The sequence below is a fragment of the Schistocerca cancellata genome, chromosome 5 (genome assembly GCF_023864275.1).
Source record: "Schistocerca cancellata isolate TAMUIC-IGC-003103 chromosome 5, iqSchCanc2.1, whole genome shotgun sequence".
Classification (NCBI taxonomy): Eukaryota; Metazoa; Arthropoda; class Insecta; order Orthoptera; family Acrididae; genus Schistocerca; species Schistocerca cancellata.
The window spans coordinates 242,735,329-242,759,665 of NC_064630.1; the positions used below are offsets into that span (position 1 = coordinate 242,735,329).

A 24,337-nucleotide genomic window follows, 5' to 3' on the forward strand; every position below is an offset into this window, starting at 1 on the left:
CACTACCGAATTTATATAGCACTTCTCTCATAATACACCAACCGTCTAAAAAGTTCCAAGGCATTTTGTTCTCATTGTATAAGCGACGTCAGCACAGTAAATACTGTGGCTGCTTGAACTAACTAATAACTGTAAACAACAGTTGTGCGTTCGCCCTGCCAACTGTGAACAGGCAGTGTTAATGCAGTGGGCGTGTCGCTGTTGTGTCACAAATCGCAATGGAACAACGCACTGAACATAAACAAATGAGGTGTTCAAAACATTCTCCAGAATGTTTTGAAGAACAAAAAGGTGTGCGTGAAGTTTGCCCCGCTCACCTTGACTCGTAAGCAAAAACAACGATGCGTGGACGCCTGTAGCGACTTGGTTGAAATAAAAAGCACGGACAGTTATTTTCTAGGGAAAAAAGTCACAGGTGATGAGACTTGGTGTTATCAGTACGAACCTACCACAAAACGGCGATGTGTAGAATTAATCTCTGATAGTTCGCCATGACCGAAGAAACTGCGGATATGACGCGCGAGATGAACCACATCGCAAAGAACGATTTCTCTGACAGTTTGACGTGGGTGTATGAACGTTCTGAGCACTGTACTCAAGTATGTGTGTGTGCGCGGGGGGGGGAGGGGGGGGTGCGGAATTGCATTGTTCGTTGTTCAGCCAGAACAGTATGACAACCGAACCACAGTACTATTGACATAAACCCGTCCAGGCGATAGCAGCGTCGCCTGGCGAGGAAAGACTGCTAGTTAGACACACGCACGGTGTATGTAGTATCTGTGAGCGTGCTGTCCGTGTGTAGAATGGGGACGACGCGCGATCTATCTGAGTTTGACAGAGGGAGGATTGTGATGGCCCCATTTCGGAAACTGCACGACTTGTCGGGTGTCCGAGGAGTGCTGTGGTGATTGTCTTCAACACGTGGCGAATCCAAAGTGAAACCTCGTCCAGGCTTCGTGGGGTTGGGCCGCAACCCCTCATTACAGCTTTCGGACGTCGCTGGCTTGGCAGACTGGTAAAATAGGACAGGCGACGAACCGTGGCGGAACTTATGTCACACTTTAATGCTGGGCAGAGTACAAGTGTGTCTGAAAACACAGTGCACCGAACACTCCTAACTATGGGCCTCCACAGCCGACGATCCATGCATGTGCCAATGTTTACACAACGACATCGGCAGCTGCGACTGAAATGGGCACGTGACCGTCGGCACTGGACATAGACATAATGGCACAGCGTTGCATGCATGGTCTTACGAATCCCCACACCTTCTTCGTAATGCCCAAGAGAGGGCGCGAATCCGTCGTCTTCCAGGGGAACAGCGCCCCGTCACCTGTACTGCAGAACGTAGCCGGCCGTTGTGGCCAAGCGGTTCTAGGCGCTTCAGTCCCGAACCGCGCTGCTGCTACGGTCGCAGGCTCGAATCCTGCCTCGGGCATGGATGTGTGTGATGTCCTTAGGTTAGTTAGGTATAAGTCTAGGGGACTGACGACCTCAGATGTTAAGTCCCATAGCGCTCCGAGCCATTTGAACGATTTTGCAGAACGGAAACAAGCTGGCGCGGCTCCATCATGCTCTGGGGAACATTTGCGTGGGTATCCATGAGCCCAATGAAGCTGGTGCCAAGGAGTATCGCACACTGCTTGCAGGCCACGTACACCCGTTCATGACGATCATGTTTCCCGTCGTTAGTGGCATTTTCCAACAAGATAATGCACCATGTCACAAGGCAGGAGTGTGATGGAGTGATTCGAGGAACACAGTGGCGAGTTCTAATTAATGTGCTGGACCTCCGACTGGCCGGATCTGAACGCAACTGAACACGTCTGTTATATGACTGAACGTGGCGTCAGAGCTTATCGCCGTCCTCCCCGGAATTTACGGGAATTAGGTGACTTGTGTGTGCAGAAGTGGTGTCAATCCCTCCAGAGACCTAACAAGTCGTAATTGCTTCCATTTCACGACGCGTCGCCACTGCTATCTGTGCCAAAGGTGGACATACCGCTATTAGGTCGGTAGTCATTATGTTATGGCTAATCAGTGTATGTAGAACACCTGAAGCATTAAAACCGCCATCTTAGCTTTTCACTATACTTTATATTAACGCAGTGACAAAATTTTTCGGGCTGGCGAGATATATGGCCATGAAGTCACAGACCTCCCCGTTATTTACCCTTGAAAATGAACTTTCCCTCCTTGCATCTGTGTCAGCAAAAACTACTCACCATTGCTGCTCTCAATAAATAACTGTGTGCAAAAGGACAAATACTACTATCTTTGTGCAAAAAGTAAACAAACAGTGTTATTCAAAGTCTCGTGGCTATCACGGTTTGATATTCGCGACGTGAGTAGTTCACTAAGCTCATTCCACAGATATCCCCCTCTCTGGGACCAATAGGGTACAATGAGCGTATACAAAGAATGGCATTGCGAATGCTCACAGGCTTGTCTCGCTGGCGTGAGAGCGTAACGGAAATTAAAAAAAAAATACTGACAGGGGTACATTTCGCGAGAGCCTGCTTAGAAAACTTGGAGAACAATAATTCTTCAGCTTCCTACGTACCTGGTCCGTAGAGATCGTGCCCATAAGATAAGGGCCGGCCGGGGTGGCCGTGCGGTTAAAGGCGCTTCAGTCTGGAACCGCGTGACCGCTACGGTCGCAGGTTCGAATCCTGCCTCGGGCATGGATGTGTGTGATGTCCTTAGGTTAGTTAGGTTTAATTAGTTCTAAGTTCTAGGCGACTGATGACCTCAGAAGTTAAGTCGCATAGTGCTCAGAGCCATTTGATAAGATAAGGGAAGTAACGGCTCGCACAGAGATGTACAGGCAGTCATTCTGCCCACACCTCATGGGCTGAACTTTACCAACGTCATTTGTTCTGACGTTTATGTTCGTGAAGTAACAACAACTGCTCCGTTCAACGTTACCGCCTACTGTCATGGTATAAATGGTCTGAAGATGGTCACATTCTGACCAGAACCAGCAACTATTGTAAAAAGAAAAAAATAGTTGCGGTCAGGACTGTTTTAAATCCATTTTTAAGAATAGGATACTACTTTTCTGAAGCATACAATTTTACATTTCTGAACATTTAAAGCAAGTTTCCAATATTTGCACCACTTCGAAATCTTATCAAGATCTGTCTGAATATTTACGCAGCTTCTTTCTTCATTATACATAACTGCAGCAACTTCAAAAAGTCTCCGGTTACTATCGATATTGTCAACAAATCCTTAATCCAGTCATAAATTTCGCTTAATACCGCCTACGATCGTGCTTTTGATAATAAGCGAGGATGTGGTACCGAGTCAAATGCCTTTTAGAAATCACGGAATACTGTATCTACCTGACTGGCTTGATTCAAAGCTTCCAGTATGTCATGCGAGAAAGGAGCGAGTTGAATTTTCGGAGTCCATGCTAGTTGCCTTGGAGGAGGTCGTTCTGTTCGAGGTACCACATTACGTTTGAGCTCAGAATAAGCTCTAAATTCTCCAACAAATGAGTGTCAAGGATATTTGACGGCAGTTTTCTGGATCACTTCTACTACCCGACTTTTAAATGTGTGTGACCTACGCTTTCTTCCGACCATTGGGAACTGTTTTTTGATCGAGGAATCTACGACAGACCATAGTTGACACAGGGGCTAACTCAGCTGCAAATTCAGTATTGAATCTGATAGGGATTCCATTGGGCCCTGGAGCTTTTTTCAGGTTCAATGATTTCAGCTGTTTCTCAACGGCACTGACACTAACACTTATTTCTTTCTTCTTTTCAGTATTATGAGTATTAAATTGGGGCAATTTTCCTGCGTTTTCTTTTGTAAAGGAATATTTGAAAAGGTAGTTAAGCATTTCTGCTTTCGATTTGCTACCATCAGTTACAGTTCCTGTCTCATCCACGAGTGTCTGGACGCTAAAGTTGGTGCCGCCAACAGTCTTTACGAACGATCGGAACTTCGTTGGGTTTTGTGAAAGATTGTTTGACAGTAGTCTGCTACGATAATCACTGAATGCTTCACGCACTGCGCTCTTGACAGCCTAAAGCGTTTCATTTAGCATCCCTCTAGCTATAGCTCTATGCTTTGTTTCACACCTACACTGCCGCGACAAAAGCCACGGTGCAGCGTTACGCACGTATACAGATAGCGGTAGTATCAGGTACATGAGGTATAAAAGGACAGTGCATTGACGGAGTTCTCATTGCACTCAGGAGATATGTGTAAAAAGGTTTCCGACCCGGTAATGGCTGCACGACGGGAATTAACAGACTTTGAACGCGGAATGGTAGCTGGAAACCTGGGATATTCCATTTCGGAAATCAATATTCCGAGCTAGAATGTAGAAAAATATCCGCTACCAGTCACAATAAATGGTTATTTATTTGTCACAAGACCGGTTTCGGGCTTGCACCCATCCCAAGATGTTTATACATGCATGTTAGGGTGTCCATTTCATTTTCATTGAAAAAGGGGACATTTAAAAAAATGGTCCAAATGGCTCTGAGCACTATGGGACTTAACATCTGTGGTCATCAGTCCCCTAGAACTTAGAACTACTTAAACCTAACTAACCTAAGGACATCACACACATCCATGCCCGAGGCAGGATTCGAACCTGCGACCGTAGCAGTCGCGCGGTTCCGGACTGCGCGCCTAGAACCACTAGACCACCGCGGCCGGCGGGACATTTAAAATAAATTTGAGAAAAACCTGGGACAATGAAGAAAAAAAAAAGGGATATAAATATTGTATTGACTAAATTTAATACACATACAAGTTTACTTTTACAACGTGCACTCAGATGATCCCAAATCACTTTTTTTAATTATTCCGTCACACTATCACTGTACTTTTCACTTTTATGTACTTTATCAAGAAGTGCATTTTCGTTTGAAATTGTATCACAAAAGTCAGTACACGATACACCATTAAAGTGTGTTTTGACATTGAGCAAGGCTCTCACTGTTTCAACTTTCATTCTGTTTTTTTTCGTCTGACCACAGAGAGTTCGCTAACGAAAACATACGTTCCACCATGACCAATAGCAAATTTTGATCTGCAAAACATACATTCTATAGTTTCTCCACTACCAGTGATAAAAGGAAACTCGTTTTTTACATTGCTGTTAAAATTACACTTTCGTTTTGGCATAATGAAACAGTGATTGCACAGTGCAAAACATTAACAGTGTGGTGACGAAAGCCAGAGAGCAAGTATCAGTGGTGTAGAGTATCTCTGGATCGAAAGGACGGATTCAGTGGATCGATTTAGAAGAGATGAATCTTCGTTGTTATTCGTAACCTATAGTGAGTTTAAAATTACCTGCGATTTTTGACAGTTCGGTACATGTTTGGGATATGCTGAAAGTCATCAGACGCTTCCTAGCGTAAATAATTGCGCAGTTAATACCAAGTCAGACAACCAGTAGCGTAAAATAGTCTAGCCAAGCGGAATCATAAAAAAACGGGACATTTGCGCGTTCCCAAAATAACTTTCGGGACAGCGGGACATTTTGGTAAAAAACGGGACTGTCCCGGGAAAAACGGGACGAATGGACACTCTAATTCATGTACATGTCTATACTGCTGGAGATCAATCAAGATGAAGCATCATTACTATAGTTACGCTGTGGTGACAGTTTTGCCACTTAGTTACACACTTCTTATCATTTTCACGTCCATATTTCAGTTTTATAAAGTTTAGCTGCATATTTCACTATTACGATGTGCACTCTTGAAATACACTATGTTTACATGTATGTAAAGTAAGTGTGTAACTAATGATGCATGATCTTTATTGATCTCCAGCAGTATAAACATGTACATGAATGTATAAACACCTGAGGGTGGGCGCAAGCCCGAAACCGGTCGCGTGAGAAATAAATAACCTTTTATTGTGGCTGGTAGCTGATATTTTTCTACACCCTATAAAGGAACAGTCACGGAGTTCGACAGCATCCACTGTGGATAAAATTCATTTAATATTCCGAGAACCACAGTTTCAAGAATGTGCCGAGGATGCCAAATTTCAGGCACTACCTCTCACTACGGAAAACGCAGTGGCCAACGGTCTTCACTTAGCGACCGGGAGCAGCTGCGTTTGATATCAATGCTAACAGACAAGCAACACTGGGTAAAATAGCCGCAGAAATCAGTGCGGGAAGCACGACGAACATATTCGTTAGAATATTGCTCAGAAATCTGGTGTTAATGGGCTGTGGCAGCAGACGACCGACTTGAGTGCCTTTGTTAACACCACGACATCACTTGCAGCCCCTCTCCTGGGCTCGTGACCGTGTTGGTTGGACTCTAGACGACTGGAAACCCGTGGCTTGGTCACATGAGTCCCGATTTTAGTAGGTAAGAGCTAATGGTAGGGTTCGAGTGTGGCGCAGACCCCACGAAGCCATGGACCCAGGTTGTCCGCAGCTCGTGGTCGTGTGGTAGCGTTCTCGCTTCCCGCGCCCGGGTTCGATTCCCGGCGGGGTCAGGGATTTTCTCTGCCTCGTGATGACTGGGTGTTGTGTGACGTCCTTAGGTTAGTTAGGTTTAAGTAGTCCTAAGTTCTAGGGGACTGATGACCATAGATGTTAAGTCCCATAGTGCTCAGAGCCATTTGAACCATTTGACCCAGGTTGTCAACACGGCACCGTGGAAGCTGACGGTGGCTCCATAACGCTATGGGCTGTGTTTGCATGGAATGGACTGGGTCCTCTGATCCAACTGAACCGATCGTTGACGGGAAATGTTTATGTTTGACAACTTGCAGACCATTTGCAGCCATTCATGGACTTCATGTTTCCAAACAACAACGGGATTTTTATGCATGATAATGCGCCATGTCACCCGGGCACAATTGTTCGCGATTGATTTGAAGAACATTCTGGACAGTTCGAGAGAAGCATTTGGCGGCCCAGATCGCCCGACACGAATCCCATAGAACGTTTATGAGACAAAATCCAGAGGTCAATTCGTGCACAAAATTGTGCACCAGCAATACTTTCGCAATTATGTACGACTATAGAGGAAGCATCGCTCAATATTTCTGCAGGAGACTTACAAAGATTTGTTGAGTCCTTGTCACGTCGAGTTGCTGCACTACTGCACGATATTAGGAAGTATCCCATAAGTTTTGTCACTGTATAATGTCCGTGTACAATGCATCAGAAAATTATGCATTAGACAAAGAAAACCGGTAATTGGTCGTTGTGACAAGAACAGCAGCACGAATTGTTTGCCGGCCGCGGTAGCCGAGCGGTTCTAGGCGCTTCAGTCCGGAACTACGCGGCTGCTACGGTCGCAGGTTCGAATCCTGCCTCGAGCATGGATGTGTGTGATGTCCTTAGGTTTAAGTAGTTCTAAGTCTAGGGGACTGATGACCTCCGATGTTAAGTCCCATAGTGTCTAGAGCCATTTGAACCATTTTTGTACGAATTGTTTGAGCCATTGTCGAGCGTCAGGAAGATGTTGAAAAAACTGAACAGACTGACGTATGGAGCAGACTCAAATTTTCTTGCGACTGCATATTTACTAAGTTTCCAGAAGCATCTTTGAGGTATCAGGAAATGTACTACAGCCGCCTACATATCGCTCGCGCAGGGATTGCAGAGAGAACGTTAGATAATTACAGCACTCTCAGGGGTGTTAAAGCAACAGTTCTCCCTGTGCTCGCTAATAACTGGTACGATAGGAAGTATCCTCCGCCATGCCCTTCACAGTATTCCGCAGAGTTCAGACGCAGAATCGATGAATGAAAGCTCACCGAAGGAACAATGCAGATCGCAGCGCGTGAGTCAGGTACGGGAGACAGCAACCTGGCGCATGCGCAATAGCCTCAAGTTGACGCAGGCGTACCACCAGAAGCGCTTGCTATCTTAGGCGGAAGTCGTGACTTCTCGCTTGCACTCGTGACAGTCTCGCCGCGTCACCCGACATGCATTGTGCGGAAGGCAGTAAGTGTAGCTCCAGTTTGTATATTAAATGGCTAAAGCAATCGCTGAAGGCTACTTTTGTAAAGTATACTAATAACCAGTCACGACTAGTGCAAACCTACTCATCTTGATAATTACGGGAATTACTTCTAAATTACTTTATTACTAATATGAATTAACGGAAGAGCAGATACTTTTAAAAAAGCCACTTTTTCCATTTACACTATTGGGCTGCGTTTATATCTACAACTATACTCAGCAAGCCACCTTGCGTTGTGTGTCGGAGAGTAGTTTGCCGTTGTCACTTCCCCACTCTCCTGTTCCAGTCGCGAATAATTCGCGGGGAGAACGATTGCCGAAGCCTCTATGTCGGACTCGAATCTTCCTAATTTTATCTTCATAGTCTTTTTGCCAGATGTACATAGGAGGAAGGAATATATTAGTTGACACGTCTAGCAACGTACGCTCTCGGAACTTCTAACAATAAAACACACAGTGATGCAGAAGGCTTCTCTTGCAGTCTGCCACTGGAGCAAGTTGATCATCTCTGTGACGCTTTCGTGCTTACAACGACGGTTGGAACTTAGTGGCAACTATTTATTCACAACCGATACAGAAGAGTTACATGTTCGGAATCAAATCAAAGTCACAAGGTTCAAATGGCTCTGAGCACTATGGGACTTAACTTCTGTGGACATCAGTCCCCTAGAACTTATAACTAATTGAACCTAACTAACCTAAGGACATCACACACATCCATGCCCGAGGCAGGATTCGAACCTGCGACCGTAGCGGTCGCGAGGTTCCGGACTGTAGCGCCTAAAACCGCTCGGTCACACCTGCCGGCTGTTAAAGCATCCCTGGCTCCCCTATTTGTGGGGCTATGGTGGGAAAGTATAGATATGTAAGCATAATTCTGGTTATTTTGGCAGCCGAATTGGAGAGGATGTAAAATGCAGACCGGTAATGGTAAGAAAAGCACTTCTGAAGAAGCGAGATTTATTAACATCAAATATAGATTTAAGTGTTGGGAAGTCTTTTTTGGAAGTATTATCTAGAGTGTAGTCATGTATGGAAGTGAAACATGGATGATAGTTTAGACAAAATGGGGAGAGAACCTTTTGAAATATGGTGTTACAGGAGAATGTTGAAGTTTGCTTGGGTACATCACGTAACTAATGAAGTACTGAAAAGAGTTGAGGAGACAAGAAATTTGTTTCATAGCTTGATCAAAAGAAGGGATCGGCTGATAGGACACATTATGAGACATCAAGAGATCACCAATTTAGTACTGGAGGGAAGTAAGGGGGTAAAAATCGTAGAGGCAGACCAAGAGATGAATACAGTAAGCATATTGAGAAGGATGTATGTTGCAGTAGTTATTCGGAGATGAAGGCGCTCGCACAAGATAAAGCAGCATGGAGAGTTGCATCAAACCAGTCTTAGGACCGAAGACCACAATAACAACAATTCAGGAATGCCTGGAGCAGTACCTACCAAACTTGGAACACTTACGGCTTCCTGTGCTAAAACGTATTCTGTTGGGGAGATATGTCTAAGCCCTTAGGTGTGACGCGAGAGTTCAGAGTGGATGGCATGTAAAAATAATCAAAATGAACTAAATTACTGTCGAATCCTCAGGTTTCGTTGTTTGGTAGGCTGATGGTAGCAGACCCGATGATATTTTGCCACTGGGAATTTGAGAAAGGTTAAGGGAGTATTTACGTTTGAGTACGTTTGTTCTACAGTCTTGCTGTTTAATTTCATGTTCATGGCAAGAGGGATGTCGAATGCATTTCTAGCAGGAAAATTTAGAGTGTGAATAACTACCGTATCTCTTATTGTCAGCAAGGTTTTATCGGTGCTGTAGCAAAAATTACAACTCTTGTATATGAAGCCACAATCGGCACAAGAATTCAAAGAAATAGCTGTTATGTTCTATAAGAAATGAGCGTTCCAGAAATGTCTAAGTTCAATCAGTGGGGAACATATCAGAATTCTTAGCTCTAAGTGATCAGTCTCAAAGTTTCGTAATTATAAAAGCTACTCCTCAATAATACTGCAGGTTATGTGATGCACATTGCAAATACACTTTTGCGGAAGTCAGGGCCATGTGGAAAACAAGTGCTGAAGGCAGTTTCAGGAGGTACGTACTGAACCATAAAATGACATAAGATATGCTTGAATTCCTGTGGGCGACTTCCTCCCAAGTACTACTATCAAAGTCCCCTTTGTCTTCGTAGGAGATGAAACTTGCTCAAACTCAGACACCAGATTATAGGTTGTGCCAGGAAAAGTTCTCATCATTCGAAAAATAGGTTTAACAAAGCCTTTTAAGGACTCAGAAGAATGGCTGAATGTGCGTTTGGAATTGCAGTAACACACTAGCGAATATTTAGAAAAACCGATGAAACGAAAGTTGAGACAACAGTGCTTATTGTAAAAGCTCTTTGTGTTTTATATAATACCGCTGTAGGCAAAGAGAATACACTGAACGTTACGTACTATAGAGACATACTTCCTGTAGTTGGCACATCAAGAAGGAACAATGCAGATTTTGTAGAGGCTATCGACACAAGAAATCTGTTTCTCTGTCCCTTACTGAAGAAAATATTGTCTGATTAAATAAAAGAATATTAAAGTGTAACTTACGTGTTTCACATTATATAGAAACGTCTTTTCTTTGTTAGTCCAATACACAGCGGTTGTGATGTTGTTTATGTCTCTAGTACCAGACGGCTGTGCGTTCAAAAACGGCTGAATTAACTGCCTTTTTAATATCGTAACTGAAACTGTTTCCACAAGCTCGCAACAAAAAACACTGCTCGAGAAAGCGCGCAACGAGGAGAACTCAAAAACGGCGCGACTAGAGTGGCCTTGAAGCAGCCAATCACGGCTCACGTTTCAGGACGGGCCCCCGATGGTCGCTGCTGGAAAAACAAACCAGTCTGAGTTTACATCGTCGACTGGCGTGAATCTTGGCGGGCAGCGATGCAGCAGGTTAAAAGCGCCGGTGAGTTCCAGTGGGATTTTGTTTCGTCATCGTCAGGTAATGCCGCGAAGTGCGAGCAGCGAGGCTGGCAGCTTCGCCGTCGGCTGGCAATCGTTTCCGTGTTTCTATTTATCTTCTCTGTTACACCGCAGTTCTGCCGTGGAGATGCATTTGACGGCTTAGCAGATCATTTCTGGCATGTAACAAGTGGCTACATACAGTAGATTACACTCAGTAGAGGGTGGAGAACGTGGCTGGGCCTGAGGAAGTTTGCACCTCTGACGTTTCTCTTTCCAGTTTTCGAGATTGCTCCTTAAAAAACGTACCAGGTGGTTATAATTAATGTGCAGTTGCTCACAGAGATCCAGTGCAGGCTGCAATTATCGTATGAGAACGAAATTTGGTAGCTAATGCGGAAGCGATTTACACTGGGAAATAAGTTAGTTTCAATTTTGATCAACACGTGCAAATCTGGCTCTTTGAATGCAAGAAAGACATATAGAAATGCTCCCATACATAAAGGATTAGGAACAAGATGTGTGCAGAAAAGTTCAAACAGGTGAGAAAGGCAGAATGCTGATTTTATTATTGACCACAACTTACACAGTTTGTTCCGGAGGGGCACTAGAGACATCGACCAGATGCTGTACAGCCCCAGATTCCCACCTGGTGGCCAAAACCGGAACTAATTTTTTCCCAGCATATATCGGTTCCACGTTAACGCATCAGGGTATCTACCACATTTCGCTGCTGTACGATAATTACAGCCCACTTGGACCTCTGTGAGTAGGTGCGAGATAACCGTAACCACACGGTAGTTATACACCAGCGAGTACGATCTTCTACAATGGCGCACCAGTTATTGGTGTCAATGTTTAACCCGCTTAGGTCCTTCTTAAATTGTTCCTTAAAGCGATTCAGAGGAATTCTGCTGAGCCTTCTACCTGTGTTCACTTTAGTATGCAAAAATATTCGCGGAAATCCACCGTTCCTCATTCGCTAGAGACGCCGAATCAGCCTGAGTTGGTGACTAATGACGGTGGCTTCTGCACTGTTCATCTTCGCCTTTTGCACATCTGTACTTGATATGAAGTCATCCCATTTGATGTTCATAACGTATTTAAGCGCTCTAGTTGAAGCGCTCTAGTTTGTTAAGATCACGATAATTTAGCGCCCAGGTTTCGCAACTGTAGAGCAGGGTAGAAACAACAATGCCTCGATACCCTGTCAGTTTGGTACATAATGTCAGGTCTTTATTCAGGAAGACCCATTGTCTGAGATGTCCAGCCGGCCGGTGTGACCGAGCGGTTCTAGGCCCTTCAGTCTGGAACCGCGCGACCGCTACGGTCGCAGGTTCGAATCCTGCCTCGGGCATGGATGTTGTGATGTCCTTAGGTTAGTTAGGTTTAAGTATTTAAGTAGTTCTAAGTTCTAGCGGACTGGTGACCTCAGATGTTAAGTCCCATAGTGCTCAGAGCCATTTTGAAATTTGGAAAAACAGTTCCAGGAGCTGGCTCTGCGATTACCTTTGTTTTTGGGATGCCGAAGGTCAGGCAAGATCGTTTATATGCACTACTGAAACAACTTACGCTTGCTGCTCTACAGGGGTTTAAGATGAAGACGCATTGTCATCTGCATATTGCAGTTCAGATGCGTAGGTGTTGCAACATACTCCTACTCTAATAGATGGATTTCCTTCTTTCCACTGTCTTCTACAGGGTGTTAGAAAACTATTCCATATTCTGAGAAGCGGCAGTATGGACTCAACAAGACAAAAGTGTCCCGTAGACATGGGCTCTAAAATGTATACCTTAGAGGTATGAGCACTTGCTCATTTTCACTACTGTGATACACATCTACTCTGCTGGAAGCTCTCTGAAACTGTGGAAGAGCTACAAAATGCAGTAAACAAATGAGAATACATTTGTCTGTTATTGTCCATGGATATAGCATACAATAATGATGTTACTTTAAACCATATTCACAGTTCTGGGTAAATGTAGCATATACAGTACTTCTGGTGGAATCAGTTTGCGAATTGACAAGTTTGTGAAATGCCTTTACATTGCTGTTTTGTCTTTGCACTTACCATCATAACGGAAGCCTATTATTCCACACAGAAAATGCTAGAAATGATGTTCTGTTATCGTGTGGCTAATGAAATCAGTGGTAGAAGATCATGTATGTCTAGCATTTCCTGTGTGGAATAATAGCCTTCCGCTATGTTGGTAAGTGCAAAGATATAACAATAAGGTAAAAGCATTTCGCAAACTTTTGAAATAATAAGCTGGTTCCATTAGAACTAATGTATGTACCGCACTTAACGTGGCTGTGAATACGGTTTACAGTAACAACACTAACAGATGTTTACGTCATGCTGTATCCATGGACAGTAGCAACAGGAATGTGTCATTTGTTTAATGCATTCGGTAGGCTGTTCGTAATAGCAAAGAGGTGGCAGTAGAAGAGATGTGTTTCACAGTAACGAAGACGAACGAGTACTCATGGGTCTTAAGGTATGCGTTTTGACTATATATTTATTGAACATTTTTTCCTTTTTTTGGTCCATATTATCGCCTGGCAAAATATGGAATACTTTTTTTTAACACTCTGTTTAAGACTGGAGGTTAATAAATAAACTGGCCAGCGCCTGGGAAAACAGATAATATTCTAATAAATTATAGAAGCAGTGGTTAAAGAGGTGCTCTTTTGCTTTCGTTTTGAATATTTGCAGGTATTCGATTCTTGCCTGCTTTCTGTCCGTGGACTTTTAAGCTTTTCGGGACTAAGTGGACTGAAATGTGTTTAGATATGTCTGACACACGGGCATAATTATGGGACTATGTGGCTGATGTTAATCTGACGTAAAATTATGGAAGACGACCAAGTACTAACCACAGTACATACATATATACATCGAACATTCCTTGCAGCAGACGACAGAAAGTTGCAAATGTCCTGAAAAACACAAGATTAAAAATTGGATTCACTCCACCTAAAAACTACGACAGAATATAATACATAATACAAAGTGTGATCGAACGATGCTTATTCAGATTCTGGAATGTAGCATGCCAAGACTGCCCCGTGTTCTTCCCGAGACAAACAGGCCGAGATTTCCACAGTAGGTATGCAGAGCGCATTAGAGCCTACGTACACAGTAATCACACAATAGCAGCAAATAGCCACACAAATACACGTTTGGTAAAGTAGAGCAAGACGTGTAAGTACGTCACAGATTAAATAAAGGTCATAAAAAGAATGTGTCACAAGAACTGGTGATGCATTCACACTACAAAAAGTATGGAGATAAAATAGTGAATGAAGAACTCGAAAGCAACAGAGTGAATTTCGTCAGATGTTTCGATACTTTCCGTAAATGCGCAAAATACATACTATTCAGAGAAAGAAATAATTAGAGCGTATGTATTTGTGGTCTATCTATAGCATATGCACTACTGGCCATTAAAATTGCTACACCAAGAAGAAATGCAGATGACAAACGGGTATTCTTTGGACAAATATATTATACTAGAACTGACATCTGATTACATTTTCACGCAATTTGGGTGCATAGATCCTGGGAAATCAGTACCCAGAACAACCACCTCTGCCCGTAATAACGGCCTTGATACGCCTGGGCATTGAGTCAAACAGAGCTTGGATGGCGTGTACAGGTACAGCTGCTCCTGCAGCTTCAACACGATACCACAGTTCATCAAGAGTAGTGACTGGCGTATTGTGACGAGCCAGTTGCTCGGCCACCATTGTCCAGACGTTTTCAGTTGGTGAGAGATCTGGAGAATGTGCTGCCCAGGGCAGCAGTCGAACATTTTCTGTATCCAGAAAGGCCCGTACAGGACCTGCAACATGCGGTCGTGCATTATCCTGCAGAAATGTAGGGTTTCGCAGGGATCGAATGAAGGGTAGAGCCACGGGTCGGAACACATTTGAAATGTAACGTCCACTGCTCAAAGTGCCGTCAATGCGAACAAGAGGTGACCGAGACGTGTAACCAATGGCACCCCATACCATCACGCCGGATAATACGCCAGTATGGCGATGACAAATAGACGCTTTCAATGTACGTTCACCGCGATGTCGGTAAACACGGATGCGACCATCATGATGCTGTAAACAGAACCTGGATTCATCCGAAAAAATGTTTTGCCATTCGTGCAGCCAGGTTCGTCGTTGAGTACAGCCGGCCGCGGTGGTCTAGCGGTTCTAGGCGCGCAGTCCGGAACCGCGCGACTGCTACGGTCGCAGGTTAGAATCCTGCCTCGGGCATGGATGTGTGTGATGTCCTTAGGTTAGTTTGGTTTAAGTAGTTCTAAGTTCTAGGGGACTGATGACCACAGATGTTAAGTCCCATAGTGCTCAGAGCCATTTGAACATTTGAACGTTGAGTACACCATCGCAGGCGCTCCTGTCTGTGATGCAGCGTCAAGCGTAACCGCTGCCACGGACTCCGAGCTGATAGTCCATGCTGCTGCAAACGTCGTCGAACTGGTCGTGCAGATGGTTGTTGTCTTGCAAACGTCCCCATCTGTTGACTCAGGGATCGAGACGGGGCTGCACGATCAGTTACAGCCATGCGGATAAGATGCCTGTCATCTCGACTGCTAGCGATACGAGTCCTTTGGGATCCAACACGGCGTTCCGTATTACCTCCTGAACCCACCGATTCCATATTCTGCTAACAGTCATTGATCTCGACCAACGTGAGCAGCAGTGTCGCGATACGATAAACCGCAATCGCGATAGGCTAGAATCCGACTATTATCAAAGTCGGAAACGTGATGGTACGCATTTCTCCTCCTTACACGAGGCATCACAACAACGTTTCACCAGGCAACGCCGGTCAACTGCTGTGTGTGTATAAGAAATCGGTTGGAAACTTTCCTCATGTCAGCACGTTGTAGGTGTCGCCACCGGCGGCAACCTTGTGTGAATGCTCTGAAAAGGTAATCATTTGCATATCACAGCATCTTCTTCCTGTCGGCTAAATTTCGCGTCTGTAGCACGTCATCTTCGTGGTGTTGCAATTTTAATGGCCAGTAGTGTACATTGATAAGCCAACATTATGACCAGTACCCACCGCGACGCTAGATGCCTCCTGGTGGCTTTGCGGGCACGTGACGCGGTAACAAAAGTGTGTAAGCGGAGCAGACGTGGGCGGGGATCACGTTAGCGAACATGTGGGCGGCATAAGCGATTTTCACAAAGGGAAGATTACTACTGCGCAGAGAATGTGAACGAGTATCTCGAAAACGGGGAAATTGGCCGATTGGTCACGTGCTACTGTTGTGATATCTGCAGAAAGACGCTAAGCGCTAAATGGGTGGACGCTCACGATTCTCCACAGAACGTGGGGTTCAGTTCAAATGGTTCAAATGGCTCTGAGCACTATGGGACTCAACTGCTGAGGTCATTAGTCCCCTAGAACTTAGAACTAGTTAAACCTAACTAACCTAAGGACATCACAAACATCCATGCCCGAGGCAGGATTCGAACCTGCGACCGTAGCGGTCTTGCGGTTCCAGACTGCAGCGCCTTTAACCGGTGGGGTTCGGTGGCTTGGCCGTTCTGTAAAGTAGGATAGATCCTGATCGATGGCTTCTCTTCCGAAAGAGCACAATGGCGGTGCACGCACACCGCTCGTCGTACGTTGTTGAACATGGAGCGCCAAAGCAGACCACCTCTAAGTTCAAAAATGGCGCTAGGCACTATGAGACTTAACATCTGAAGTCATCAGTCCCCTAGAACTTAGAACTACTTAAACCTGACTAACCTAAGGACATCACACAAATCCATGACTGAGGCAGGATTCGAACCTGCGACCGTAGCAGCAGCGCGGTTCCGGACTGAAGCGCCTAGAACCGCTCGGCCACAGCGGCCGGCCACTTATAAGTGTTCACATGCTGCCCAACGAAATCGTCAATTACGACTGCAGTGGGCATGGATCCATCGGGATTCGACCGTCGATCAATGGAAACGTGTTGGCTCTTCGGGTGAATCACATTTTTGCTACACTAAGTCGCTGGTTGTCTCGACAAAGCATTCATCGAGGTGAATGGTGGCTCGCAACGTGCAGCGCGCCACGGATCCAGGCTGGTGGAAGTACGATTATGCTGCGGGAGACATTCTCCTGCGCTTGCATAAGATCTATGGTCGTAATCGAAGGCACGCTGACCATTGCGAAGCACCTACATCACTTCATGCTTGAAATCTTCCCCGACGGCGATGTCACCTTTCAGCAGTATCTCGGAGCCAGAACCGTGCTGCAGTGGTTTGAGGAACGCTGTAGTGAGCTCACGTCGATGTCTCGGCGACGAAATTCACCTGATGTAAGTCCTATTGATCCCATATGGGTCGCTATCGGGTGCCATTACAACGTACGCATATCAGCGGAGCCGGTCGCTGTGGCCCAGCGGTTCTTGGCGCTTGAGTCTGGAACCGCGTGACCGCTACGGTCGTAGGTTCGAATCCTACCTCGGGTGTGGATGTGTGTGATATCCTTAGGTTAGTTAGGTTTAAGTAGTTCTAAGTTCTAGGGGACGGATGACCTCAGATGTTAAGTCGAATAGTCCTCAGAGCCATTTGAACCAAATCAGCGGACAGTTATTTAGGCGAATTACATGACCTGTGCATAGACATCTAATACCACATATCTCCACAAACCTACCAACAAACTGTCGGATCCCTGACATGCAGAATCAGTGGTGTATTTAGATCCAAAGACGTAAAAACACTCTGTTAAGCAAGTGTTCGTTCTGCGTTGGCTCATCAGTGTGTTTCTGTTGATTGAGGCACTATAAAGAGTGTTTCAGAGTCTTTGCGACAAACGTGAAGGAATGATAGATCAAGTAACGGGGATCAGATTTTCTTAGAGACAAAATGTTCGTTGATACCTACCTCCTGGTGGTGCTAGGCATCGTTCAAGATTGGTTATGCTCTATTGAGTTGGCATGACTTAGGCTCTCTGCAGCGTGGAAGACTGCAAGCCGATCAAAATTGATGTTCCCGATTCGCTTCTAAAATATCTTTCTGCGCTTAGAGACATTCATTCTTATGGTTTTCTTGTTGAAAATCATTCTATCAGTTTACTGGGGGGGTAGGTTCTACGCAGTACACCTAGTTAGTAGACGCTCCTAGTTTGATGAATCTCGTCGTCCGAGGGCCGGCTAATACTAAAGGAGCACGTACCATCGCTGGGAAGCGTCAGTGAATTGTCTCGAACAAAAGTTACTTGATCTATCATCCCTAGACGTTTGTCGCAAAGACTTAAAAGCACCCTCTCTCTCTCTCTAAGCATTTATCCCCACTGGCGAGTCTGCTGGGTAATCGGATGTGGCATGCTAATGTTAAGGGGTGACCGGGTGCCCTTCCTGTCGCCACCCTATACCCCCCCCCCCCCCGGGAAGAAATTAAGAAATTAATGTACCCCAACTGTCTGCATCTAGTGTAATCCATGGAATAGTGCACGTCTGCGAGCCGTGTAACTGAGGCGGAACGTGGGGACCAGCCCAGTATTCACCTAGAGGGTAATGGAAAACCGCCTAAAAATCACATTCAGGCTGGCCGGCACACCAGCCCTCGTTAATTTACTGGCCGGATTCGATCCGCGGCCGGCGCGCCTACCCGAGCCCAGGAAGCAGCGCGTTAGTGCTCTCGGATACCCTGGCGGCTGCTTTGAAGCACCCTGTCCATACGTAACATATCTTTGCGGCTGTTTCTGCATGGGACTTTGTGATTTTAACACGTGCCGTAGAGTGTGCACTGTAACAGTTATGCATTATGTGTATGAGTTTCTATACAAGAAAGCAAGAAGAAATTCGCACACGAAACTTACTCTCAATCTGTAAAGAAAGATTCATCAGTAACTGCAAAACTGCGCATGTTTATATTACAGTGAAGTCACACGAAAAAACTTACGTAATACTGAGAATTATTTCCAAAACCGCGTCGGTAGAAGAAAAGAAAAAATGTTACTGGTGGAAGCAAAATATTTCTTTATAACAAAAGAAGTCATTATGGGGGCAAGTTTTGTTCTCACGTGTTATGACATTTATGGGCCGCGCGGGATTAGCCAAGGGACTAAGGCGCTGCAATCATGGACTGTGCGGATGGTCCCGGCGGAGGTTCGAGTCCTCCCTCGGGCATGGGTGTGTATGTTTGTCCTTAGGATAATTTAGGTTAAGTAGTGTGTAAGCTTAGGGACTGATGACCTTAGCGGTTAAGTCCTATAAGATTTCATACACATTTGAACATTTTTGACGTTTATGGAGAAAGCAAATCTCTATACGAATCAACATCGATTCTGCAAACAGAGATCTTTTGAAAATCAGCTCGTCCATGAGATTCAGAGGGCCGTAGACAACAGCACTGAGGTGGTGCTATGTTCTTTGACTTCGAGAAGGCATTCGAGACAGTTTGAACTGTCTTTTAATGAACAAAATACATGCGTGCATGTACAGGGTGGTTATAATTAAACTTCCCCTGGTTGAGACGTCCCTTATGAAAAGTTATCGTAGAACAACGAAACTTTGTTAAAACATTTGTTAGGATATGCAGAAGACAAATAACGAATAAACCGTTGAAAGAAACGCATTTTAATTTGCACATGATAGAGTTCAAATCTGATAATCTTGGTGGTTACGCAGTCTGGAACGATCGGCCAATGATTTGGTTTGCTCCTGGGAGATGCCAAACAGTAATTGCGCACCAGATTGTTGAAGAAGTCACTGTTGCCGTGGCTGAGAATGCTGGACGCAACGTGCGATTTCCTAGCAGTGCACGAGTTGTGTCGACTGCGTTACTACAAAGACACCGGATCTGAATCCTCTCACGTGGCAACTAAAATGTTCTACTTCCCATGGTTCACCGTTCGAGATGTGCTGTGAATAATTGTTAAACTGTATCCGTACAAACTTCGCATTACTCACCAACTTTTGCCACGTGACGCAGACATTCGAGTGCACTTTGCTTCTACTTTACTTGCAAGGGGTGAAGTTGATGACGTCTGGTCTTGGAACATTTTGTGGAGTGATGATGCACACTTTGCGTTCGCTGGGGCAGTGAACGTTCACAATCGTCGCATTTGGGGATCGTCACGGCCAACGAACGTGCATAAAGTTCCCCTGCAAAATTAACGCGACACTGTGTGGTGTGGCTTCACGGCACAGTACGTGACTGGTCTATTTTTCTTTGACGAGCTCAGGTCCCAAGGACCAAGGACATGCAGCGTGAACGGATACTGTGATCTGCTTCGTCAACGTGTGATCTTCGCGGACGATGCTTTTTAACTATGGAGGAGCTGCAACTCCAGAAAATTTAATTTTTGTTGTTCTCATCATCATCATCATCATTTAAGACTGATTATGCCTTTCAGCGTTCAGTCTGCAGCATAGCCCCCCTTATACAGTTCCTCCATGATCCCCTATTCAGTGCTAACATTGGTGCCTCTTCTGATGTTAAACCTATTACTTCAAAATCATTTTTAACCGAATCCAGGTACCTTCTCCTCGGTCTGCCCCGACTCCTCCTACCCTCTACTGCTGAATCCACGAGTCTCTTGGGTAACCTTGCTTCTCCCATGCGTGTAACATGACCCTACCATCTAAGCCTGTTCGCCCTGACTGCTACATCTATAGAGTTCATTCCCAGTTTCTCTTTGATTTCCTCATTGTGGACACCCTCCTGCCATTGTTCCCATCTACTAGTACCTGCAATCATCCTAGCTACTTTCATATCCGTAACCTCAACCTTGTTGATAAGGTAACCTGAATCCACCCAGCTTTCGCTCCCATACAACAAAGTTGGTCGAAAGATTGAACGGTGCACAGATAACTTAGTCTCGGTACTGACTTCCTTCTTGCAGAAGAGAGTAGATCGTAGCTGAGCGCTCACTGCATTAGCTTTGCTACACCTCGCTTCCAGTTCTTTCACTATGTTGCCATCCTGTGAGAATATGCATCCTAAGTACTTGAAACCGTCCACCTGTTCTAACTTTGTTCCTCCTATTTGGCACTCAATCCGTTTATATTTCTTTCCCACTGACATTACTTTCGTTTTGGAGATGTTAATCTTCATACCATAGTCCTTACATTTCTGATCTAGCTCTGAAATATTACTTTGCAAACTTTCAATCGAATCTGCCACCACAACTAAGTCATCCGCATATGCAAGACTGCTTATTTTGTGTTCACATATCTTAATCTCACCCAGCCAGTCTATTGTTTTTAACATATGATCCATAAATAATATGAACAAAAGTGGAGACAGGTTGCAGCCTTGCCTTACCCCTGAAACTACTCTTAACCATGAACTCAATTTACCGTCAACTCTAACTGCTGCCTGACTATCCATGTAAAGACCTTTAATTGCTTGCAAAAGTTTGCCTCCTATTCCATAATCTTGTAGAACAGACAATAACTTCCTCATAGGAACCCGGTATAATGCCTTTTCTAGATATATAAAGCATAGACACAATTCCCTGTTCCACTCATAACACTTCTCCATTATTTGCCGTAAGCTAAAGATCTGGTCCTGACAATCTCTAAGAGGCCTAAACGCACACTGATTTTCATCCAATTGGTCCTCAACTAATACTCGCACTTTCCTTTCAACAATACGTGAGAAGATTTTACCCACAACGCTGATTAAAGAGATACCTCTGTAGTTGTTACAATCTTTTCTGTTTCCATGTTTAAAGATTGGTGTGATTACTGCTTTTGTCCAGTCTGATGGAACCTGTCCCAACTCCCAGGCCATTTCAGTTATCCTGTGTAGCCATTTAAGACCTGACATTCCACTGTATTTGATGAGTTCCGACTTAATTTCATCCACCCCAGCCGCTTTATTGCACTGCAATCTATTGACCATTTTTTCCACTTCCTCAAATGTGATCCTATTTCCATCATCATTCCTATCCCATTCTACCTCGAAATCTGAAACATTACTGATCGCATTTTCACCTACACTGAGCAACTCTTCAAAATATTCCCTCCATCTGCCCAAGGCATCCACAGGATTCACCAGCAGTTTTCCTGTTGTTCTCATTGAACTTAAATTCACTTTTCAAAAATTATCTTCGGTTTTCTTTACTGCTTGCTCAATGTACAGATTGAATACATATTGCTGCCTCTACTTCATGTCTCTCACCACTTAACTATAGATCGGTTTCTGTACAAATTATTGATAACCTTTCGTTACCTCTATTTTCCCCCATGATAGTTTCAGAATTTGGCAATGTGTATTCCAGTTAAATTATCACAATCTGTCTCTAAATCTTCGTATGCTATAAATATGGGTTTTTCTTCCTTCGGTCTGTCTTCTAAGATAATTCATTGGATCAGCATTGCTTCGCATGTTCCTGCATTTCTCAAGTAGTCAGTTTATCCTGGGTCGCCTGGGTTGCATTGTAACTCTCTGTCCCTCCTCAGGAACGATAGGTTCGACTAATAACCCTACGTGGAGGTAATTACACGCCGGAAAAAAAATGCATCACCCTCAAGGAAAAGGTAACTTTATTGACAAGTGAGGTGACAGATAGTTCTTCATTGTAGGAGTATATGATAACAAATGCAAACCAAATGAAAAATTCGTCACAACAAACGGTGTACAATCACATCAACTCACAGTGTGCCCCTCTCTGGTTGCAAAGCAAGCGTGTATTCTCGCACACAAACGATCGTACAAATGCCGAATTGCATCCTGCGATAGTTTGTCTCAAACATATTGGGACTTTTCTTGCAGGAGGACCTGCAGCGAATTGACGCATGGTGCAGGGAATGGCAATTGAATCTCAATGTAGACAAGTGTAACGTGATGCGAATACATAGAAAGATAGATCCCTTATCATTTAGCTACAATATAGCAGGTCAGCAACTGGAAGCAGTTAATTCCATAAATTATCTGGGAGTACGCATTAGGAGTGATTTAAAATGGAATGATCATATAAAGTTGATCGCCGGTAAAGAAGATGCCAGACTGAGATTCACTGGAAGAATCCTAAGGAAATGCAATCCGAAAACAAAGGAAGTAGGTTACAGTACGCTTGTTCGCCCACTACTTGAATACTGCTCAGAAGTGTGGGGTCCGTACCAGATAGGGTTGATAGAAGAGATAAAGAAGATCCAACGGAGAGCAGTGCGCTTCGTTACAGGATTATTTAGTAATCGCGAAAGCGTTACGGAGATGATAGATAAACTCCAGTGGAAGACTCTGCAGGAGAGACGCTCAGTAGCTCGGTACGGGCTTTTGTTGAAGTTTCGAGACCATACCTTCACCGAGGAGTCAAGCAGTATATTCCTCCCTCCTACGTATATCTCGCGATGAGACCATGAGGATAAAATCAGAGAGATTAGAGCCCACACAGAAGCATACCGACAATCCTTCTTTCCACGAACAATACGAGACTGGAATAGAAGGGAGAACCGATAGAGGTACTCAAGGTACCCTCCGCCACACACCGTCAGGTGGCTTGCGGAGTATGGATGTAGATGTAGAGATGTAGATTCCACCTCAGTTACACTATGTCGGTGATTGCTGCGCAAACAAGTTCTCCACGTACGCGTACTGGTTGTACCCATTTTTCCGAAATGTTGCCTCGAGGTGCTGCAGTTCAGCTGGAAGGCTCTCCTGATAGCAGACGATCGTGCCCTGTGAACAAGTGTGCGCAAAACGCCTTCACGCTGGGAGTTGTGGTGGCAACTGAAGACATTTAGCTACAAATCGGTGTTTATAGGTTCTCTGTATACACTGTGTCCCAGCTTGCCGTCAAGTTTCCGTTCCACCAGTACGTCAAGAAACGGTAGGGCACCATCCTGCTCCACCTCCATCGTGAACTGTGTGTTGGGGTGCAGCGAGTTGAGGTGTTCGAGAAATTCATTTAAGCTGTCCCGTCCATGTGGCCAAACAACGAACGAACGAACGTGTCATCCACGTAGCGGAAGAGCAAGTTGGATTTTGTTTGGCTTGTTCTAGTGCCTTCTCCTCCAGATTCTCCATAAAAAAGTTGGCTACAACCGGTGAAAGCGGGCATCCCATGGCGACGCCAACTGTCTGTTCATAATAATTTCCGTCGAACAGAGGCATACTGACAATCCTTCTTTCCACGAACAATAGGAGACTGGAATAGAAGGAAGAACCGATAGAAGTGCTCAACGTACCCTCCGCCACACACCATCAAGTGGCTTGCGGGGTATGAATGTAGATGTAGATGTAAAAACCACGGCCATGACATACCTCCAAATACACTGTCACAGGGATCGAATGAAGGATAGAGCCACGGGTCGTAACACATCTGAAAAGTAACGCCCTCTGTTCGAAGTGCCGTCAGTGCGAACAAGAGGTGACCGAGACGTGTAACCAATGGCACCCCATACCATCACCCAATACCATCACCCATAC

General features: G+C 44.8%; 1 protein-coding gene across 3 annotated transcripts in view; it reads left to right on the forward strand.

The window, feature by feature from the left end:
* Nucleotides 1-7,882: 7,882 nt before the first annotated feature.
* LOC126188134 (acidic mammalian chitinase-like) overlaps nucleotides 7,883-24,337 on the forward strand; it is a 50,496-nt gene continuing 34,041 nt past the window's right edge. The window contains exon 1 of one of the 3 annotated variants that reach the window (XM_049929624.1): nucleotides 7,883-7,950. In XM_049929624.1, coding sequence (XP_049785581.1) covers nucleotides 7,932-7,950 — 19 coding nt within the window. In that variant the 5' untranslated portion in view covers nucleotides 7,883-7,931. Of the gene's footprint in view, nucleotides 7,951-10,887; nucleotides 10,943-24,337 lie in introns of those variants that run through there. The other 2 variants (XM_049929623.1, XM_049929625.1) reach the window with 2 other exon arrangements.